The sequence below is a fragment of the Balaenoptera ricei genome, chromosome 19 (assembly GCF_028023285.1).
Source record: "Balaenoptera ricei isolate mBalRic1 chromosome 19, mBalRic1.hap2, whole genome shotgun sequence".
Classification (NCBI taxonomy): Eukaryota; Metazoa; Chordata; class Mammalia; order Artiodactyla; family Balaenopteridae; genus Balaenoptera; species Balaenoptera ricei.
The window spans coordinates 15,960,905-15,982,455 of record NC_082657.1 but is presented as its reverse complement, the minus strand read 5'-3'; the positions used below and the strand labels follow the sequence as shown (position 1 = coordinate 15,982,455).

General features: G+C 37.7%; 1 protein-coding gene across 14 annotated transcripts in view; it reads right to left on the bottom strand.

The window, feature by feature from the left end:
• Positions 1-9,944: 9,944 nt before the first annotated feature.
• Positions 9,945-21,551, bottom strand: part of ZNF382 (zinc finger protein 382) — a 52,197-nt gene continuing 40,590 nt past the window's right edge. For all 14 annotated transcript variants that reach the window (XM_059906264.1, XM_059906263.1, XM_059906265.1 and 11 more), the window contains one exon: positions 9,945-12,000. In XM_059906264.1, coding sequence (XP_059762247.1) covers positions 10,577-12,000 — 1,424 coding nt within the window. In that variant the 3' untranslated portion in view covers positions 9,945-10,576. The remainder of the gene's footprint in view (positions 12,001-21,551) is intronic.

Below are 21,551 nucleotides of genomic sequence, written 5' to 3'. Positions count from 1 at the left end.
GTGGTCACAAAGCACCGAGCTGATCTCCCTGTGCTATGTGGCTGCTTCCCACTAGCTATCTATTTTACGTTTGGTAGTGTATATATGTCCATGCCACTCTCTCACTTTGTCCCAGCTTACCCTTCCCCCTCCCCGTATCCTCAAGTCCATTCTCTAGTAGGTCTGCATCTTTATTCCCATCTTGCCCCTAGGTTCTTCTGACCTTTTTTTTTTTTTTAGATTCCATATATATGTGTTAGCATACAGTATTTGTTTTTCTCTTTCTGACTTACTTCACTCTGTATGACAGTCTCTAGGTCCATCCACCTCACTACAAATATCTCAGTTTCGTTCCTTTTTATGGCTGAGTAACATTCCATTGTATATATGTGCCACATCTTCTTTATCCATTCATCGGTCGATGGACACTTAGGTTGCTTCCATGTCCTGGCTATTGTAAATAGAGCTGCAATGAACATTTTGGTACATGACTTTTTGAATTATGGTTTTCTCAGGATATATGCCCAGTAGTGGGATTGCTGGGTCATATGGTAGTTCTTTTTTTAGTTTTTTAAGGAACCTCCATACTGTTCTCCATAGTGGCTGTATCAATTTACATTCCCACCAACAGTGCGAGAGGATTCCCTTTTCTCCACACCCTCTCCAGTATTTATTGTCTGTAGATTTTTTGATGATGGCCATTCTGACTGGTGTGAGGTGATACCTCATTGTAGTTTTGATTTGCATTTCTCTAATGATTAATGATGTTGAGCATTCTTTCATGTGTTTGTTGCCAATCTGTATATCTTCTTTGGAGAAATGTCTATTTAGGTCTTCTGCCCATTTTTGGATTGGGTTGTTTGTTTTTTTGATATTGAGGTGCATGAGTTGCTTGTATGTTTTGGAGATTAATCCTTTGTCAGTTGCTTCATTTGCAAATATTTTCTCCCATTCTGAGGGTTGTCTTTTTGTCTTATTTATGGTTTCCTTTGCTGTGCAAAAGCTTTTAAGTTTCATTAGGTCCCATTTGTTTATTTTTGTTTCTATTTCCATTTCTCTAGGAGGTGGGTCAAAAAGGATCTTGCTGTGATTTATGTCATAGAGTGTTCTGCCTATGTTTTCCTCTAAGAGTTTGATGGTGTCTGGCCTTACATTTAGGTCTTTAATCCATTTTGAGTTTACTTTTGTGTATGGTGTTAGGGAGTGTTCTAATTTCATTCTTTTACATGTAGCTGTCCAGTTTTCCCAGCACCACTTATTGAAAAGGCTGTCTTTTCTCCACTGTATATTCTTGCCTCCTTTATCAAAATAAGGTGACCATATGTGCGTGGGTTTATCTCTGGGCTTTCTATCCTGTTCCATTGAGCTATATTTCTGTTTTTGTGCCAGTATCATATTGTCTTGATTACTGTAGCTTTGTAGTATAGTCTGAAGTCAGGGAGCCTGATTCCTCCAGCTCCGTTTTTCTTTCTCAAGATTGCTTTGGCTATTTGGGGTCTTTTGCATTTCCATACAAATTGTGAAATTTTTTGTTCTAGTTCTGTGAAAAATGCCAGTGGTAGTTTGATAGGGATTGCATTGAATCTGTAGATTGCTTTGGGTAGTAGAGTCATTTTCACAATGTTGATTCTTCCAATCCAGGAACATGATATATCTCTCCATCTATTTGTATCATCTTTAATTTCTTTCATCAGTGTCTTATAATTTTCTGCATACAGGTCTTTTGTCCCCTTAGGTAGGTTTATTCCTAGATATTTTATTCTTTTTGTTGCAATGGTAAATGGGAGTGTTTTCTTAATTTCACTTTCAGATTTTTCGTCATTAGTGTATAGAAATGCAAGAGATTTCTGTGCATTAGTTTTGTATCCTGCTACTTTACCAAATTCATTGATTAGCTCTAGTAGTTTTCTGGTAGCATCTTTAGGATTCTCTATGTATAGTATCACGTCATCTGCAAACAGTGACAGCTTTACTTCTTTCTGATTTGGATTCCTTTTATTTCTTTTTCTTCTCTGATTGCTGTGGCTAACACTTCCAAAACTATGTTGAATAATAGTGGTGAGAGTGGGCAACCTTGTCTTGTTCCTGATCTTAGTGGAAATGGTTTCAGTTTTTCACCATTGAGGACGATGTTGGCTGTGGGTTTGCCATATATGGCCTTTATTATGTTGAGGAAAGTTCCCTCTATGCCTACTTTCTGGAGGGTTTTTATCATAAATGGGTGTTGAATTTTGTCAAAAGCTCTCTCTGCATCTATTGAGATGATCATATGGTTGTTCTCCTTCAATTTGTTAATATGGTGTATCACGTTGATTGATTTGCGTATATTGAAGAATCCTTGCATTCCTGGGATAAACCCCACTTGATCATGGTGTATGATCCTTTTAATGTGCTGTTGGATTCTGTTTGCTAGTATTTTGTTGAGGATTTTTGCATCTATGTTCATCAGTGATATTGGCCTGTAGTTTTCTTTCTTTGTGACATCTTTATCTGGTTTTGGTATCAGAGTGATGGTGGCCTCGTAGAATGAGTTTGGGAGTGTTCCTCCCTCTGCTATATTTTGGAAGAGTTTGAGAAGGATAGGTGTTAGCTTTTCTCTAAATGTTTGATAGAATTCGCCTGTGAAGCCATCTGGTCCTGGGCTTTTGTTTTTTGGAAGATTTTTAATCAGAGTTTCAATTTCAGTGCTTGTGATTGGTCTGTTCATATTTTCTATTTCTTCCTGGTTCAGTCTCGGAAGGTTGTGCATTTCTAAGAATTTGTCCATTTCTTCCAGGTTGTCCATTTTATTAGCATATAGTTGCTTGTAGTAATCTCTCATGATCCTTTGTATTTCTGCAGTGTCAGTGGTTACTTCTCCTTTTTCATTTCTGATTCTATTGATTTGAGTCTTCTCCCTTTTTTTCTTGATAAGTCTGGCTAATGGTTTATCAATTTTGTTTATCATCTTAAAGAACCAGCTTTTAGTTTTATTGATCTTTGCTATTGTTTCCTTCATTTCTTTTTCATTTACTTCTGATCTGATCTTTATGATTTCTTTCCTTTTGCTAACTTTGGGGTTTTTTTGTTCTTCTTTCTCTAATTGTGTTAGGTGTAAGGTTAGGTTGTTTATTTGAGATGTTTCTTGTTTCTAAAGGTAGGCTTGTATAGCTGTAAACTTCCCTCTTAGAACTGCTTTCCCTGCATCCCATAGGTTTTGGGTCGTTGTGTTTTCATTGTCATTTGTTTCTAGGTATTTTTTAATTTCCTCTTTGATTTATTCAGTGATCTCTTGGTGATTAAGTAGTGCGTTGTTTATCCTCCATGTGTTTGTATTTCTTACAGATTTTTTCCTGTAATTGATATCTAGTCTCATAGTGTTGTGGTTGGAAAAGATACTTGGTATGATTTCAATTTTCTTAAATTTACCAAGGTTTGATTTGTGACCCAAGATATGATCTATCCTGGAGAATGTTCCATGAGCACTTGAGAGGAATGTGTATTCTGTTGTTTTTGGATGGAATGTCCTATAAATATCAATTAAGTCCATCTTGTTTAATGTATCATTTAAAGCTTGTGTTTCCTTATTTATTTTCATTTTGGATGATCTGTCCATTGGTGAAAGTAGGGTGTTAAGGTCCCCTACTCTGATTGTGTTACTGTTAATTTCCCCTTTTATGGCTGTTAGCATTTGCCTTATGTATTGAGGTGCTCCTATGTTGGGTGCATAAATATTTACAATTGTTATATCTTCTTCTTGGATTGATCCCTTGATCATTATGTAGTGTCCTTATTTGTCTCTTGTAATAGTCTTTGTTTTCAAGTCTATTTTGTCTGATATGAGAATTGCTACTCCAGCTTTCTTTTGATTTCCATTTATATGGAATATCTTTTTCCATCCCCTCACTTTCAGTCTGTATGTGTCCCTAGGTCTGAAGTGGGTCTCTTGTAGACAGCATATATATGGGTCTTGTTTTTGTATCCATTCAGCCAGTCTATGTCTTTTGGTTGGAGCATTTAATCCATTTACATTTAAGGTAATTATTGATATGTATGTTCCTATTACCATTTTCTTAATTGTTTTGGGTTTATTATTGTAGGTCTTTTCCTTCTCTTGTGTTTCTTGCCTAGAAAGTTTCCTTTAGCATTTGTTGTAAAGCTGGTCTGGTGGTGCTGAATTCTCTTAGCTTTTGCTTGTCTGTAAAGATTTTAATTTCTCCGTCAAATCTGAATGAGATCCTTGCTGGGTAGAGTAATCTTGGTTGTAGGTTTTTCTCTTTCATCACTTTAAATATGTCCTGCCACTCCCTTCTGGCTTGCAGAGTTTCTGCTGAAAGATCAGATGTTAACCTTATGGGGATTCCCTTATGTGTTACTTGTTGTTTTTACCTTGCTGCTTTTAATATTTGTTCTTTGTATTTAATTTTTGATAGTTTGATTAATATGTGTCTTGGCGTGTTTCTCCTTGGATTTATACTGTATGGGACTCTCTGTGCTTCCTGAACTTGATTAACTATTTCCTTTCCCATATTAGGGAAGTTTTCAACTATAATCTCTTCAAATATTTTCTCAGTCCCTTTCTTTTTCTCTTCTTCTTCTGGGACCCCTATAATTCGAATGTTGGTGCATTTAATGTTGTCCCAGAGGTCTCTGAGACTGTCCTCAATTCTTTTCATTCTTTTTTCTTTATTCTGCTCTGCAGTAGTTATTTCCACTATTTTATCTTCCAGGTCACTTATCCGTTCTTCTGCCTCAGTTATTCTGCTACTGATCCCTTCTAGAGAATTTTTAATTTCATTTATTGTGTTGTCATCTCTGTTTGTTTGCTCTTTAGTTATTCCAGGTCCTTGTTCAACGTTTCTTGTATTTTCTCCATTCTATTTCCAAGATTTTGGATCATCTTTACTATCATTATTCTGAATACTTTTTCAGGTAGACTGCCTATTTCCTCTTCATTTGTTAGGTCTGGTGGGTTTTTGCCTTGCTCCTTCATCTGCTGTATGTTTCTCTGTCTTCTCATTTTGCTTAACTTACTGTGTTTGGGGTCTCCTTTTCGCAGGCTGCAGGTTCATAGTTTCCATTGTTTTTGGTGTCTGTCCCCAGTGGCTAAGGTTGGTTCAGTGGGTTGTGTAGGCTTCCTGGTGGAGGGGACTAGTGCCTGTGTTCTGGTGGATGAGGCTGTTTCTTGTCTTTCTGGTGGGCAGGTCCACGTCTGGTGGTGTGTTTTGGGGTGTCTGTGGCCTTATTATGATTTTAGGCAACCTCTGTGCTAATGGATGGGGTTGTGTTCCTGTCTTGCTAGTTGTTTGGCATAGGGTGTCCTGCACTGTAGCTTCCTGGTTGTTGAGTGGAACTGGTCTTGGCGTTGAGATGGAGATCTCTGGGAGATTTTCACCATTTGATATTACGTGGATCTGGGAGGTCTCTTGTGGACCAGTGTCCTGAACTTGGCTCTCCCACCTCAGAGGCACAGCCCTGATGCCTGGCTGGAGCACCAAGAGCCTGTCCTCCACATGGCTCAGAATAAAAGGGAGAAAAAAAAGAAAGAAAGAAAGAAGATAAAATAAAATAAAATAATTAAAATAAAAAATAATTATTAAGAAAAAAAATTTTTAAGTAACAAAAAATAAAGTAAAAAAGAAAGAAAAAACGGACAAACAGAACCCTAGGACAAATGGTAAAAACAAAGCTATACAGACAAAAGCACACACACAAGCATACACATACACACTCACAAAACTAGAAAAAGGAAAAAAAAAATATATCGTTGCTCCCAAAGTCCACCTCCTCAACTTGGGATGATTCGTTGTCTATTCAGGTATTCCACACATGCAGGGTACATCAAGTTGATTGTGGAGATTTAATCCGCTGCTCCTGAGGCTGCTGGGAGAGACTTCCCTTTCTCTTCTTTGTTTGCACAGCTCCCGGGTTTCAGCTTTGGATTTGGACCCGCCTTTGCATGTAGGTCGCCTGAGGGCATCTGTTCTTTGCTCAGACAGGACAGGGTTAAAGGAGCAGCTGATTTGGGGGCTCTGGCTCGCTCAGGCCGGTGGGAGGGAGGGGTACGGATGTGGGGCACGCCTGCAGTGGCAGAGGCCAGCGTGACGTTGCACCAGCCTGAGGCGCACTGTGCGTTCTCCTGGGGAAGTTGTCCCTGGATCACGGGACCCTGGCGGTGGCGGGCTGCACAGGCTCCTGGGAGGGGAGGTGTGGATAGTGACCTGTGCTTGCACACAGGCTTCTTGGTGGCTGCAACAGCAGCCTTAGCATCTCATGCCCGTCTCTGGGGTCCACGCTGATAGCCGCGGCTCGCGCCTGTCTCTGGAGCTCATTTAGGCAGTGCTTTGAATCCCCTCTCCTCACACACCCCGAAACAATATTCTCTTGCCTCTTGGGCAGGTCCAGACTTTTCCCGGACTCCCTCCCGGCTAGCGGTGGCACACTAGCCTGCTTCAGGCTGTGTTCACGCCGCCAACCCCAGTCCTCTCCCTGCAATCTGACCGAAGCCCGAGCCTCAGCTCCCAGCCCCCACCTGTCCCGGCGGGTGAGCAGACAAGCCTCTCGGGCTGGTGAGTGCTGGTCAGCACCGATCCTCTGTGCGGGAATCTCTCCACTTTGCCCTCCGCACCCCTGTTGCTGCGCTTTCCTCAGTGGCTCCGAAGCTCCCCCGCTCCACCACCCGCAGTCTCCGCCCACGAAGGGGCTTCCTAGTGTGTGGAGACCTTTCCTCCTTCACAGCTCCCTCCCACTGGTGCAGGTCCCGTCCCTATTCTTTTGTCTCTGTTTTTCCTTTTTTCTTTTGCCCTACCCAGGTACGTGGGGAGTTTCTTGCCTTTTGGGAGGTCTGAGGTCTGCCAGCGTTCAGTAGGTGTTCTGTAGGAGTTGTTCCACATGTAGATGTATTTCTGATGTATTTGTGGGGAGGAAGGTGATCTCCGCATTTTACTCTTCCACCATCTTGAAGCTCCTCCCAGTATGTAACTTTTTGAGACTAGTTTCATCCATAATGTTGCGTGTGTCAATGGTTCATTATTTTTATTGTTGAGTAATATTCCATTTTGTGGATGTACCATGGTGTATCCATTTATCCATTGAAGAACATTTGGATTGTTTCCAGTTTTTAGTGATTATAAATGATAATACTATAGCCATTCATGAATAGGTTTTAGTGTGAACATAAGTTTTTATTTCTGTAGGCTAAATATAAGTGGGATGGCTAGGTCACATGGGAAGTGTATGTTTAACTTTTTAAGAAACCGCCATATTGTTTTCCAGAGTGGTTTTACCACTTTGCATTCCCATTAGCAGTGTATGAGAGTTCCAGTTGTTTCACATCCTCTTCACTGCTTGGTATTGTCACACATCTATGATTGTGAAAAGCCCCGGTTTATAGAGACCAGTGTTGATATCTGTGTTTTGGCTGTTGTATATTACTTATAAGGCAGGGCATGACAAGTCTGGCACTATTTCTGGACCACAAATTAAGTGAAGATATTCAAGCATTACCTGGCAAGAATGTTTCAGGTTTGAGATGCACTATGCACAATCTGATACTGGGGACACAAGAAGTGAGGCGACATGCTTTTTTGCATACACAGATTATCAGAAAATACACAGGAGTTGTAGGAACCATGTTTATGGGATGGAATTGATTTATAGCTGGACTGGAAAATCTCTAACATTATCTCTATGATGCTTGAATGTCTGATGTTGCCTTTGATTGAGATAAGGGCAGAGGGGTATATAAGGTGCTGTTTAAAGTTGAAAACTTCCTCAAAGACAGCCCAGAGTCAATTTGTTTACTCACATAAACAATTAGATAGCCCAGCTTGACTATGTGACCAGTGAACAGAAGGTCATAAAAGCCCTTGTGGGGAACTTCTGCCTGAGCTCTCCCAGAGCCAAGATTCACACAGATCTTAGTGGTTCAGTCAGGAGATAAGAGTGCAGTCTCTGTGTGAATAAGGACACTGGGGAGCTTGCAACTGGACTCCCCCCAACCAAATGCTTGCCTACCCTTTCTCTTGGTAAGCTACATCCTTTGTTTTTAAAGGAAAGCATTACACGTATATACTCTGTGGAGTTTTGTTAGTTCTTTTGAACTGATGAAATTTTTGCCCATGTTAATTCTCTTGTGTCCTATGACCTTGCAGTTAGGTCTACAAAATATGAATTTGCAAATTAATTCCTATCTTGTTGTATATATTTAGGAATAAGTGGACTTGGATTCCAAAATCATGTCCACTCCTCAGAGCTGCACAAACTTCACTGACCAAAAGATCAGTTAGATGAAAATCCTCATTTCATATATTTATCAATTCATAAAATAAGGACCCATAAAAATTAATGAAAAAGAACATTTTCAACTTCTTCAAAAGAAATCTTAACACAGGAGTTTGGAATATAGCCCAATCCTGTTTCATACCAAAATAAAAACTATTGGACCTAATTTTCCTGAACGGCTGTTAGAAAGCAAAACTTCAAGGTATTCAAAGGTTCCTCCTACAAGGATATGGCGGTACTTATGTCCATTGGATTCTATATCTTGATTTCTGTCTTCACCTTAATTCATGAAATGACTCTGCACAGGATCTTTCAAAGATAGACTTACTTCTCTCTGCATTGTCCATAGCTGGTATTTTGGGGCTATTTTAATTTTTTTTTGCAAAATTGGGAAGTATACATTTGCATTGGTAATCAAGTTGATGAGTATAACTTACTACCAGAAAAGGAGAAAAAAAAAAAAAAGGAGGGAAAAAAAAGATATGTATATGGACTCCTCACTGAATTGTTATGTAGATATGTAATTGTAAACAAAAATTACAGTCCAAACTTCAACTGTATTTCAGGGCCAGTTTTTGCTCACGCCTAGATCACCTCGTAGTCACCACACTTTTGCTCATTGACCCTGGAATCCAAATATTCATACCTTTATTTTTTAATACAGATACTAACAGATTATTTCCCCCTTCTTTTAACCTATCAAATTTAATTTTAAAATGTGACCATTTAATTTTGAGGGTCAGAAATTTGAGAAGGCCTCAGCTGAGCAGTTCCTGCTTGGGAAGGGGGGAGTGGATCTCTCATGTGGTTCCAGTTGGATGTCAGCAGCAGCTACAGTCATCTAAAGACTTGACTTGCCCCAGATGGCCCATTCATATAGTTGGCAGATGATACTGGATAACGGCTTGGTGCTTAGCTGGGGCTATTGACTAGGGTGCCTACACATAGGCTCTCTAGCATCATGATCTCGGTATGGTTGGACTTCTTTCATGGAAACAGCTTTCCCCAGAGTTAAGAGTTGAAGCCTCATCTGTTCCCATGTCAACCTTCCTTTCTTTAGTATGAATTCTTTGCTGTTGTATAGAGTGAGTTATAGCTAATCATTCTTACAGTCATTTCATTTGAAGTGTTCCCATCCATTGTGAATTCCCTGGTGTTGTAAGGATTTGAGCTATGGCTATAAGCTTTTCCATATTTATCATTTTTATATGACCAGTAAGATAGTATTTTATCCAGTTAGAATTCTCCAATGTTGAGCAAGGAAGATACTAGATACCTCCTTTTCTCTAGTATGACTTTGATTTCAAATAGGCATTCTTAGGGGTAAAGGCAATCTCACATTTATTACATGTGTCTGGTATTCAGGATTTGAGCTGTGGCTAAAAGCCTTTGGACATGCATTATATTTGGATTCCCAGTTTTCACAACATTCATAGAGTTTCCCTCTAGTATGAATTCTTGCGTTTGAGCCATCACCATATTGATACTATTTACAGCTGTCTTCCTTCAGAGTGAATTATCTCATGTTGTGAAAGTTATGAGTCATTTGATAGTATCAACATACATATACCCCAGGACCCAGCAATTCCACTCCTAAGTATATACATGAGAGAAATGAATATATGTACACCGAAATATAAATACATTCAAAGAAGCATTATTTATTATGACCCTAAGCTGTAAACAATAAAAAAAGTCCATCAACAGTAGATTGGATAAATTGAAATATAATCATATAATGGAATTTTATACAGAATGAAAATAAATAAACTTCTGCCACATGCACTAATGATGAGTTTTAAAGACAGAGTGATGGATGAAACAAGCCATATATGAAAGAATACATGATGTATAATTTACTTTATATAAAGGTTTATAATATGCAAAAACTATAATGTTAGAAGTTAGAACTGTGGTTAACTCTGAGGAGGTAACAACTTTTATACCATATTTGCAATGAGAAATACAGTCACACCACCTTTCTTTTAAAGCAGTTCTGTTCACAGTGTGGTCCATGGACCACTGCCAGGCAGCCTACTGTTTATTACTGGGTCACAACAAGGTATATATTAAAATTTAAAATAAGCAATTTAAAATGTTTGTAGCAACTTGATAGAGGAATTTATGTTTGGTGAATCTAATAAAAATTTTAAGCTTGTATTTTCAATGACTTTTATCATTTAATTTGTCCAGTAATTCTTTTTATGTGTTTTATAGGAGAGCAAATAGTAGGTACATATGTGGTACAGTACCTTAAACTGTTTAATATTATTATATTTGCAAGCAACAGGTTTTACTATGACTTTATAAGTTTTCACCAAAAAAGTCACAGATTTTAGTGAATTCCCACGGTTTCTATCTTGTGAGTTTTCTGATGGACAATGAGGTTTGACTTACAACTGAAGAACTTTCCACATTCTTTACATTCATATGGTTTCTCTCCTGTGTGAGTTTTCTGATGGCGAATGAGGTTTGATTTCCTACTAAAGGCTTTCCCACACTGAGGACATCCATTGGATTTCTCTCCTGTATGTATTCTCTGATGAACAGTGAGGATTGCCTTCTGGCGGAAGGACTTCCCACATTCATTACAAATATAGGGTTTTTCTCCTGTGTGAATTCTTTGATGGAGAGTGAGGGTTGTCTTTTGGCAGAAGGACTTCCCACATTCATTGCAAATATAGGGTTTCTCTCCTGTGTGAGTTCTCTGATGTACAGTGAGGGTTGTCTTCTGGATAAATGCCTTCCCACATTCATTACATTGATATGGTTTCTCTCCTGTGTGTGTTCTCTGATGATCAATGAGGTATGACTTCTTTCTAAAAGCACTTCCACATTGAGTACATTCATAGGCCTTCTCTCCTGTATGTGTTTTGTGATGTCTAGTAAGGGTTGCCTTCTGGCGGAAGGACTTCCCACAATCCATACAAATGTAGGGTTTCCCCTCTATATGTGTTTTCTCGTGAAGAGTGAGGGCTGTCTTTTGACGGAAGGCTTTTCCACATTGACTACAAACATAAGGTTTCTCACCTGTGTGAATTCGCTGATGTTCAATGAGATATGACTTCCTTCTAAAGCTATTCCCACAGTAAGGACACTGAAAGGGTTTCTCTTCTGTTTGAGATCTCTGATGCATGATAAAAATGGACTTCCTACAGAGGAACTTCCCATATTTGCTGTATGCGTGGGCCTTCTTCTCCATAATATTTTGTTGGTGAACATTGAGATTTGACTTTTCGATGAAGCCTGTTCCATCTTTATTGTATTCAAAGGGTCTTTCTCCTCTGTGAGCTCTAGTATGTGTAAATAACATTCCTTTCATAAGGAAGGGTTTTTCACATTCATTATGTTCAAATGACTGCTCTGGAGTTTGAACCTTCTGATGTTGAATAAGCTCTTGTTTACCACTCAGACTCCGCTCTGTTTGTTTATAGAGATTCACTGCAGTATGAATTTTCTCATGTTTAGTATTAAGGAGTGATTTCTCCCATCCATTACTCTCACCAAACTTCTCTCTTACAGGACTTATATTTCTAATGACTAATTCTGAAATATTTTTAAAAATCTTTCCATCAGGTTTATATTCACGTAGTGTTGTTTTTGAAATAATATGGTTCTTGCTGACAGTAAATGTTTTCCCCAAAATATTAGTTCTCTCCTTCATTAGCCTTTTGTGGTTGATGGATACAACTGATCTAGAATGCCTGTCTTGGTATTCCTTGAACTTCACTAAAACATCTTGAGCTTTCCAATCTTCTTCTAGAAAAAATACAATTAACACCAGTAAGTCTTCACATAAACGTTATGGATAAGATATATATACAAACAACCCATGGTGGGACTGTCTATCTCACTACTGTAGTCTACAGAAAGGCCAAAATAAATTACCTCTTGGAGGGAAAATGTATATAACATTAAAATGAGGAAAAATTGCCATAAGCAAACAACATTTATATCTTTGGGATGTTGTAAATATAAGCTACATTAGGCAGGTGTAATAAACACAAGGGCAAGTAAGCAGAAGATAAAGGATGGTGAAAGTGGGATTGCTCTTGGAATGGGCGGATTCAGAGATAATGGAGGGAGCCTATCAAGGGTACTAAACAGTAAGCAATGAAAATGTTCAGGTGAAGATGAAAGACTATATATTTATTCCCTAATGACTAAATAAGTGTTATAAAATACTTCCATGTGTTTCTTCCTCACTTGTATTTAGCCCACCCATGGCAAATGAACTTTCTCAGGACTCATTTCCTAGTGCAAACAGACACACTAGTCTATAGTCTAGACCCTAACTCTCCATATCACTGCAATTTTTTTCTCTTGAAAAGGAAGAATTGGGAAAACATAATTCCATTAGGAATTGTAAAATAAACCAGAGGACAAAGCATATCTGCAACATGAATATAATCACTGTTATGTTCTGACTGCTGCTACCATCAATGTATTCTTCCAGAAATGATCAATAACTAAATTCTCTTGACCGTCAATTATAACTTTTCCTCCTTTCAATTTGCTAAATTACTTTTTCAGTTTTAGGGAAGGATGGGTTCAAGTTTTCCTCCCAGTGGAGTAACATACCTTAACTCTGCTATTTCCTATTGGGGTTGTGAAAGATTGAATTCTTCAATGTATAGGTACAGCACTGATTGGCCTTAAAAACTATATCTTACTACTGTTAACTTACTACCACCCATATCTGGTGGGGCAATTTTAAAGATGGATTCATCTTACTCAAGACTTACATCTTATTTACAACAGCCCTTTTATCCCATCAAACTAGACATCGAAAGGTAAACAGGTAATACTGTATCATATATTTATAAAATGGAATACTTCAGTGAAATTTATACAATGGTATACCATTCAGCAATAAAAAGGAAAAAACCTACTGATACATAATGACAAAAGGGATGAATCTCAAATATTTTTCAGATTTAAAGCTTTATGCAAAAGAGTACACGTCGTACAATTCCATTTATGTGTAGTTCTAGGACACACAAAACTAATCTGTATCAATAATTGGAATTATACTGCCTTGCTGAGAATTCAACCACCTTCAGGGACATGCTACAATCCAATTTATCCAAAAGCCTTCACATATTCTTTCTACCCTTCAATGTCTATTTTGTCTGAAATTAGTATAAAATTATAGTCTGGACCATCCATTTCAAGCAATCTTTCAACAACCTGCTATTTTCATATAATATTATATGTAAAATGCTCAATTTGATAATAATGCCTTCCCAACTAAAACTTATGCTCTTGGACGTCAACATTTTATTGACTATCTTCTTCGAAACCTTCTGAGTATACATTAACACACTTATCAGTGGTAAAGAGATATGATCTTGACATGTATATCTAAAAAGAACTTACCATTAAATGATTTTTGAATGGATGAGAAAGATGTTTTCCTTGCATACTACCACAGGCCATCAATCAAGTAACTATCGGAATATCTAGCCTCTGCTACAAGCCACAGTAAGGAAAAGTAAAAGAGAGGACCTTATTTTGAGGGAATTGTTAATCAGATGGGAAAAGAGGCCTCAGATAAAACAGTGTTGAATCAGGTAGCAAATTACCAGATCATATCAGAGGATTTGTCTGTTTGCATGTTTATAGACACTAAGTATAATGTGAATGCAGAAAAAAAGGAACTGACATGCTTTGGAGTCATCAAAGAACATTTCATGGGGAAGTGAAATTTGATCTTTTAATCAAAGGATATGTAGTATTGTGTGGTAAAGAATATATAATCTTGCCCAAAGAGAAGTCTGACATTTGCCTTTGGATTCTGGGAGGTAATCTCTAAGTCCTTGGAATGTCATGCCTGAGAGGAAAATTAATTGCCTGGGAGTCTTTGGCCAGCCAGAAAGTAACAATGTGATTTGGGGGGGGGGTGGTCTTTGAGTCACACCAACAATGTGCTTGAGAACGGGGGGCTTTGGGTCACAGAATATTAGCTCAGTCTCTTAAGGGGCTAGAAACTTAGGTCAGCCACATGGGCAGTCAAGCATGCCTATGTGATGGAGCCCTAATATAAGCTTTGGACAATAGACTTGGGTGAAGCTTCCCTGGCTGGCAGTATTCTATATGTATTGTCACAGGGAAGTAACACTGTCCATGACTCCAGAGAGAGGACTACTAGAAGCTCTGTGTTTGGTACTTTCCTGGACTCTGCCTTATGTGCTTCTCCCCTTGGCTAATTTTAATATGTATTCTTCTCTTACAAACCATAACTGTGAGTATTATAGCTTTCAGTAATTTTTTAAGTCCTTATAGAAAACTATTGATCCTAACAGTAGTTGTGGGGACCCTTGAACCTACAGTTGGTATCAGAAGTGATGGTGGCCTTGTGTGTACTACTGTACTCTCTTAGTTTGTAGTTGGCTAACTTTGCAAGTATCCTTATGGTTATATGGCAGCTGTCATATAATGAAAGGTCCAGTGTGAAGAATAAAATCAATTGTATTGAGTACATTTGGGAGATTCGAACAGACATTAGCAGGAATTCTTAGTCAAAAAGAGAAATACATGTGGAATGACCAGATGGAATATTATTCTGTCAGCCCTTGAAAAAGAAGGGATTTAAATTTTATATAATAAGTGATATCTTTTTTGCATATTGACTGAAAGAAAACTGAAAGAACTGGAAAAAAAATCATGGCAAATCTAAATAGTAATTACAGCAGTCCACACCTGAAATAACATGGCTCTCGCTTTTGAAGATGTCAGTGGCAAACGAGAATATGAGAGGATGTAAAGATATTTCATGGAGTGAAATAAAACACAAATTGTGGAGAGATGATTTTTAAAATATTGCAGAGATGATGGAATCAACCTGATGTTACAAGAAGCTGACTACTGGAACAAAAGGATATACAAAGATAAGATAAAGTTAATGACTATTATTTCTGAAATATCAATAACCAAAAGGATGAGACAAGTGACACTATATTGCTGTAGGCAGATTAAAATATACCAGTAGAGTCCAAGTGGGAGAAATGGGCTGAAAATGGCTATTTGAAAGCCATTCACATAAAACAAGGAAATCACAACTTGAGAATGGATCAGATTATTACAGTTTACATGGCTTTTATAAAGACAAGAACTGAGGATGAAGAAAGATTCTTTAAGGATACCGATGAGAGCCTACTGAAATAAAATCCATTTATTCAACAAATATTTATTTTTTCAGAGGGAAGAAAAGCAACCAAGATGAAAAAGGCACTCAGGAACGTAGGATAAGTTTTTCACCCAAATCAAGGTGGGTACATATCAGGAATCTGAGCACTATGTTATGAAACACGGAGATTTGTTGGGAAGAAATTTATTGAAAGAAGTGATACTGAAATTATCACTTTAGTCCAAGTCATATGGATTTTGAAACCTGATAGTAGGTCTCACAGTGAGAATGGGATATGAGACTGAGTGCAGGAAACAAGTAGAAGAGGAAAGGAAAGAAAGAAAATGAAAACTAAGAGGAAGATTAATATTAGCAATGATTACCCTTTTATATTTTGGATAGATTTAAGAATGCGTATAAATAGGAGACTATAATAAAAGAAGAAAGAGAAAGAGCTGAAATGTTAAAGAAAGAGATGAAAAACAGAAGAAAGGCCTAAACCAGCAGTTTCCAAGAGACCCTTATGGGAGGTCCACAAAGTCAAAAATATTTTTGTTAGTAATAACACTTCAGGGGGACTTCTCTGGTGGTCCAGTGGTTAGAACTTCACCTTCCAGTGCAGGGGGTGCAGGTTCAATACCTGGTTGGGGAGCTAAGATCCCACATGCCTCGTGGCCAAAAAACCAAAACATAAAACAGAAGCAATATTGTAACAAATTCAATAAAGACTTTAAAAATGGTCCATATCAAAAAATCTTTTAAAAAAAGATAATAATAACACTTCATTGGGACTTCCCTGGCCGTCCAGTGGTTAAGACTCCGTGCTCCCAATGCAGGCGGCATGGGTTCAATCCCTGGCCAGGGAATTAAGATCCTGTATGCCGCATGGTGCAGCCAAAATAATAATAAAAATAACAACACTTCATTATTAACAAAAATAATAGAATTTTAAACTGTGTTCTTATTTGCATTAGTGGGGCAAAAGCACTGGTGGGTGTCTTATGGAATTTTAATTTATAGAGGTGACTGAGTGATGACACAGAGAGGTTAATGCTATTAAAAGAAAATTTTTTCTTACTTACCTTTCCTGAGAGGAGGGGCCATGCCATGCCATGCAGGGCCACATGGGGAAGCACCAGGTTTGGTCAGGAGGCAGAAAGAAGCAAGGGGAAAGTGTAGGCCAGAGCCTTTACTGGGGCTTGCTTCCATGGGAAAGGCAAGGCAGGGCAGGGGAAACAGCTTAGGATTGGCTAGTTTGAAGAGTGTTGGCAGGTTACGGGTTATAGGGGAGCTCTCCAGTTGTCTGATACCTGATCCTGGGTGATTTAGGGCAGGGTAAATATTGGCTTGGTGTCTGTGAGTTAGAAAAAGGAGGTGGTTGAGGATATGGAGTGGGGATTGGTTGATTTGTATATGAAAGGTGGGCTCACCAACAAGTTGTTTGTTTACTATTTCTAGAAATTGGCTAGCTCTGGGAAGGGCAATCTCTCCTCAGCCAGTAGGGCACCCCAAAGATGTCAAAACATAAAATATAGAAAATTTAACAATGATTGATACGGTGGGTAAAATGCTGGCACATTAACATATATCAAAGCACTGGCACCAATCTATAATAGTAATCACTGCATTTCTAACTACCACACACTCGCAGGAAAAAAGTTTCACTTAAGACTTTTTGATAGAGCAGAAAAAATTCATTAATTTTATTAGATCTCCACCCTTGAGTACATATATTTTCAATATTCTGTGTGATTGTTAAAGAATTTTGCATACAGCACTTCTTTTGCATACCAGAGTACAGTTGATCTTTAAATAACACTGGGAGTTAGCGGCGCCAACCCTCTGCACAGTCAAAAATCTGCATATAACTTATAGTTGGCCCTCAGTTCCTCCATACCCACAGTTCCACATCTGTGGCTTCAACCAACTGTGGATCGTGTAGTATTGTAACATTTGCTATTGAGAAAATTTGCATGTAAGTGGACCTGCACAGTTCAAATGCATGTTGTTCAAGGGCCAATCATATAATGTATTTTGTGAGGAAAAGTGCTGGTGTAATTATGTGAGTTGAGAACTAAATATCTACATTTTGTGGAACAGCAGTTTTACTTGAAAAAACACTATTATTCAGATGTGGGTATCTGGTAAACATTTTCTTGAACAATGTGAACCTGTCTATTCAAAGAAAACATCTGCCAATACTTGTCACCTACGATAAAAGAAGTATAAGTCATTATTTTAGAAAGCTTGTATTTGCTACAGTGAGCTTGTCAACTTCTCAATACTTAAAAGACTTTTATAATGAGATTGCTGGTGATATTAACACATGTGGGTTTGGGGTTTTAAAAAAAATATTGGTATGGAAATGTGTCAAAATTTGGCAGACCTGTATGCACCAGTGAACTGTTACTTTCCAAATGACCAATACATAATATTACAAAACAATGCATGGATAAAATATTTAAATAGACCATTGGATTTTATGTAATAGTCTACAACAGTTCATTGTTATGATTTCAGATTTTATATTGCAACTAACTGTTTAGAAAAAACCAATTGTTAAGTGGCAACTAACTGCTTAGGAACTACCAATTGTTAAGTTTGGGTGTAGTATTAATGAAGAATATCCATGACAATCTAAAAAGGCTTTTAAAATATTTCTCTTTCAATACATATACACATGAAGGAAGATTTTCTCCATATATTTCAATTAAAACAACATATTGCAACAGACTAAATGTACAATCAGATGTGAAAATCAGCTATCTTTTATTCAGCAAGACATTAAATAAACTTCAATCATGTAACAATGCTCCTTTGCTCACTTTTCTCTTTTGAAAAATAGTTTTTGTTTGTAAAAATATGATTTTTATGTCAACATGTAATGACTTTATTATATTTACATTGTTCTTTTTAAATGAAATAAATGAATATTTTTAAATGTGTTTTAATTTTGAATAGGATATACACACATTCACAAAGTTCTTTTAATTCTTAATAATTTTAAGAGTATAAATAAGTCCTGCAGCTGCATGTAAATCAATGAAGTTAGAACACACCCTCACACCATGCACAAAAATAAACTCAAAGTGGCTTAAAGACTTAAACATAAAACAAGACACCATAAAATTCCTAGAAGAGAGCATAGGCAAAACATTCTCTGACATAAATCGTACCAATGTTTTCTTAGGTCAGTCTCCCGAGGCAATAGAAATAAAAACAAAAATAAACAAATGGGACCTAATCAAACTTACAAGTTTTTGCACAGCAAAGGAAACCATAAAAAAAAAAAAATTTGCAAATGATGCAACAGACAATGGCTTAATCTCCAAAATATACAAACAACTCATGTAACTCAACAGCAAAAAAACAAACAACCCAATTGAAAAATGGGCAGAAGACCTTAATAGACATTTCTCCAAAGAAGACATACAGATGGCCAGTAGGCACTTGAACAGATGTTCAACATCACTAATTATTAGAGAAATGCAAATCAAAAGTACAGTGAGGTACTACCTCACACCGGCCAAACTGGCCATCATTATAAAGTCTACAAATAACAAATTCTGGAGAGGATGTAGAGAAAAGGGAACCCTCCTACACCACTGGTGGGAATGTAAGTTGGTACAGCCACTATGGAAAACAGTATGGAGGTTCCTCAGAAAACTAAAAATAGAATTACCATATGATCCAGCAATCCCACTCCTGGGAATATACCCAGACAAAACTATAATTCAAAAAGATACATGCACCCCTATGTTCATAGCAGCACTGTTCACAATAGCCAAAACATGGAAACAACCTAAATGTCCATCGACAGATGAATGGATAAAGAAGATATGGTACATATATACAATGGAATATTACTCAGCCATAACAAAGAAAGAAATAATGCCATTTACAGCAACATGGATGCAACTAGAGATTATCATACTAAGTGAAATAAGTCAGAAAGAGAAAGACAAATATCATATGACATCACTTATATGTGGAATCTAAAATATGGCACAAATGAACCTGTCTACAAAACAGAAACAGACTCACAGACATAGGGAACAGACTTGCAGTTGCCAAGGGAGGAGGAGGGAGAGGGATGGAGTGGGAGTTTGCGGTTGGTAGATAAAAACTATTACATTGAGAATGGATAAACAACAAGATCCTACTATATAGCACAGGGAACTATATTGAATATCCTGTGAAAAACCATAATGGAAAAGAATATAAAAAAAGAATGTCTGTATGTGTATAACTGAGTCACTTTGCTGTACAGCAGAGATTGGCACAACATTGTAAATCAACTATACTTAAACAAAAAAAATTTTTTTTAAGTCCTGAGACTAAAAAGTTTGAGAACTGCTGTCTTAGACATTCAAAATTCTGGTAATAGCAAAGAAGTTTGTATCAGAACAACCTTCCAACTGATAACAATGATAACTATGGACCAATTATAGAAGACCAACTTGTTTGAAGACACTAAAGAATGATCAAAAGCAGGCAGAAACTGGAATGGTTACAACCTTTGAAAGAAAGAAACCACACTGCAATAAGATCTACTTTTATCCAGGTCTTCCACTGTGTGCCCTGGTAGTTCATGCAGCACACAGGGGATAGATCTCAAGGAGAAAGCAGGAGTCATTCTGTGCAGAAGAATCAGAGATCAGAGTTCAGGAGTACTAGAGTGGCTGTAAATTGAGGACAAAATCCAAGGATGAAGAAAGCATAGAAGGAAAGCCCCAACGTTAGCAGAAACCCCTCCTCAAAACCTTGGTTAACTTCATTTCTACAGAGTAAGACTGCAAGGAGCATAAAGGGAAAAGACAGCTGGAACACTGAAAGAACTCAGCAGAGATTTCAGCAGCTACTTAACTCTGCAAAAACAGTTTTTAATTCCAGTCCTGTGCCAAGTTAGAAGAACCTGGTTAAAACTTTGGTCTTTCTACTGAAATCCCAGAAGGGCCATGAATTAGGAGTAAAGGCTGCATCCCAGGACTTAGAGCAATACCATAAAACTAAAGGCAAAACTGAAACTGAAATAGAAATAATCTAAACAATTTAAAAGCAACCTGACAAAAGAATCGACATGAGCCTCCAGTAACTTAACCTCCTGTAAGATTAAAACTCAGCAATCTTCAGAGGAAGAAAAAGGATCCAGCAACTTCACAACATGTTATATAAAGACTTCCTGAGAAGAAACAGGAAAATGTGACCAATAGGGAAGATAAAAACCATTCAACAGAAACAGGCTGATATATGTCCCTATGTTGAAATTAGAAGACATTTAAAATAACTATGATAAATATGTTTACAAATCTACAAGAAAAGATGGAAATATGGGTGAAGAGATGGAGTAGTCAGGAGGCATAAGGAAATGCAAACTGAAAAAAACCCCAATAGCTGAAATATAAAGTTCACTGGATGGGTTTAACAGCAAATAAACATAAGAGAATAAAGAATCAGTAAACTTGAAGTCAGGTTAACAGAAATTACCCAAACTAAAAGAACTTTAAAAATCCTTAGTGAGGGCTTCCCTGGTGGCGCGGTGGTTGAGAATCTGCCTGCTAATGCAGGGGACACGGGTTCGAGCCCTGGTCTGGGAAGATCCCACATGCCACGGAGCAACTGGGCCCGTGAGCCACAACTACTGAGCCTGCGCGTCTGGAGCCTGTGCCCCGCAACGGGAGGGGCCGCGATAGTGAAAGGCCCGCGCACCGCGATGAAGAGCGGCCTCCGCACCGCGATGAAGAGTGGCCCCCACTTGCCGCAACTAGAGAAAGCCCTCACACGAAAACTAAGAGACCCAACACAGCCATAAATAAATAAATAAATAAATAAATAAATAAAGTATTAAAAAAAAAAAAAATCCTTAGTGAACTACAGGGTAGGATGAAATGATTTAAAATATAATTGAGAATAGAGCAAGAAAAAAACTGTAGAAGTACAGACCAAAATTTTCCCAAGTTTTATCTAAAACAAGAACTCTGTGAACTTGCTAAATTCACTTATTAGTTCTACCAGTTCTTTTCTTTTAGATTCCTTAGGATTTACTATGTACACAATCATGTCACGTACAAATGAAGATAGTTCCCTTTCTAATCTGAAGCCTTTTAACTTCTTTTTCTTGCCTTATTGTACTGACTTGTGTCCTGTATAATGTTTAATAGAAGTGGTGATAATGGACATC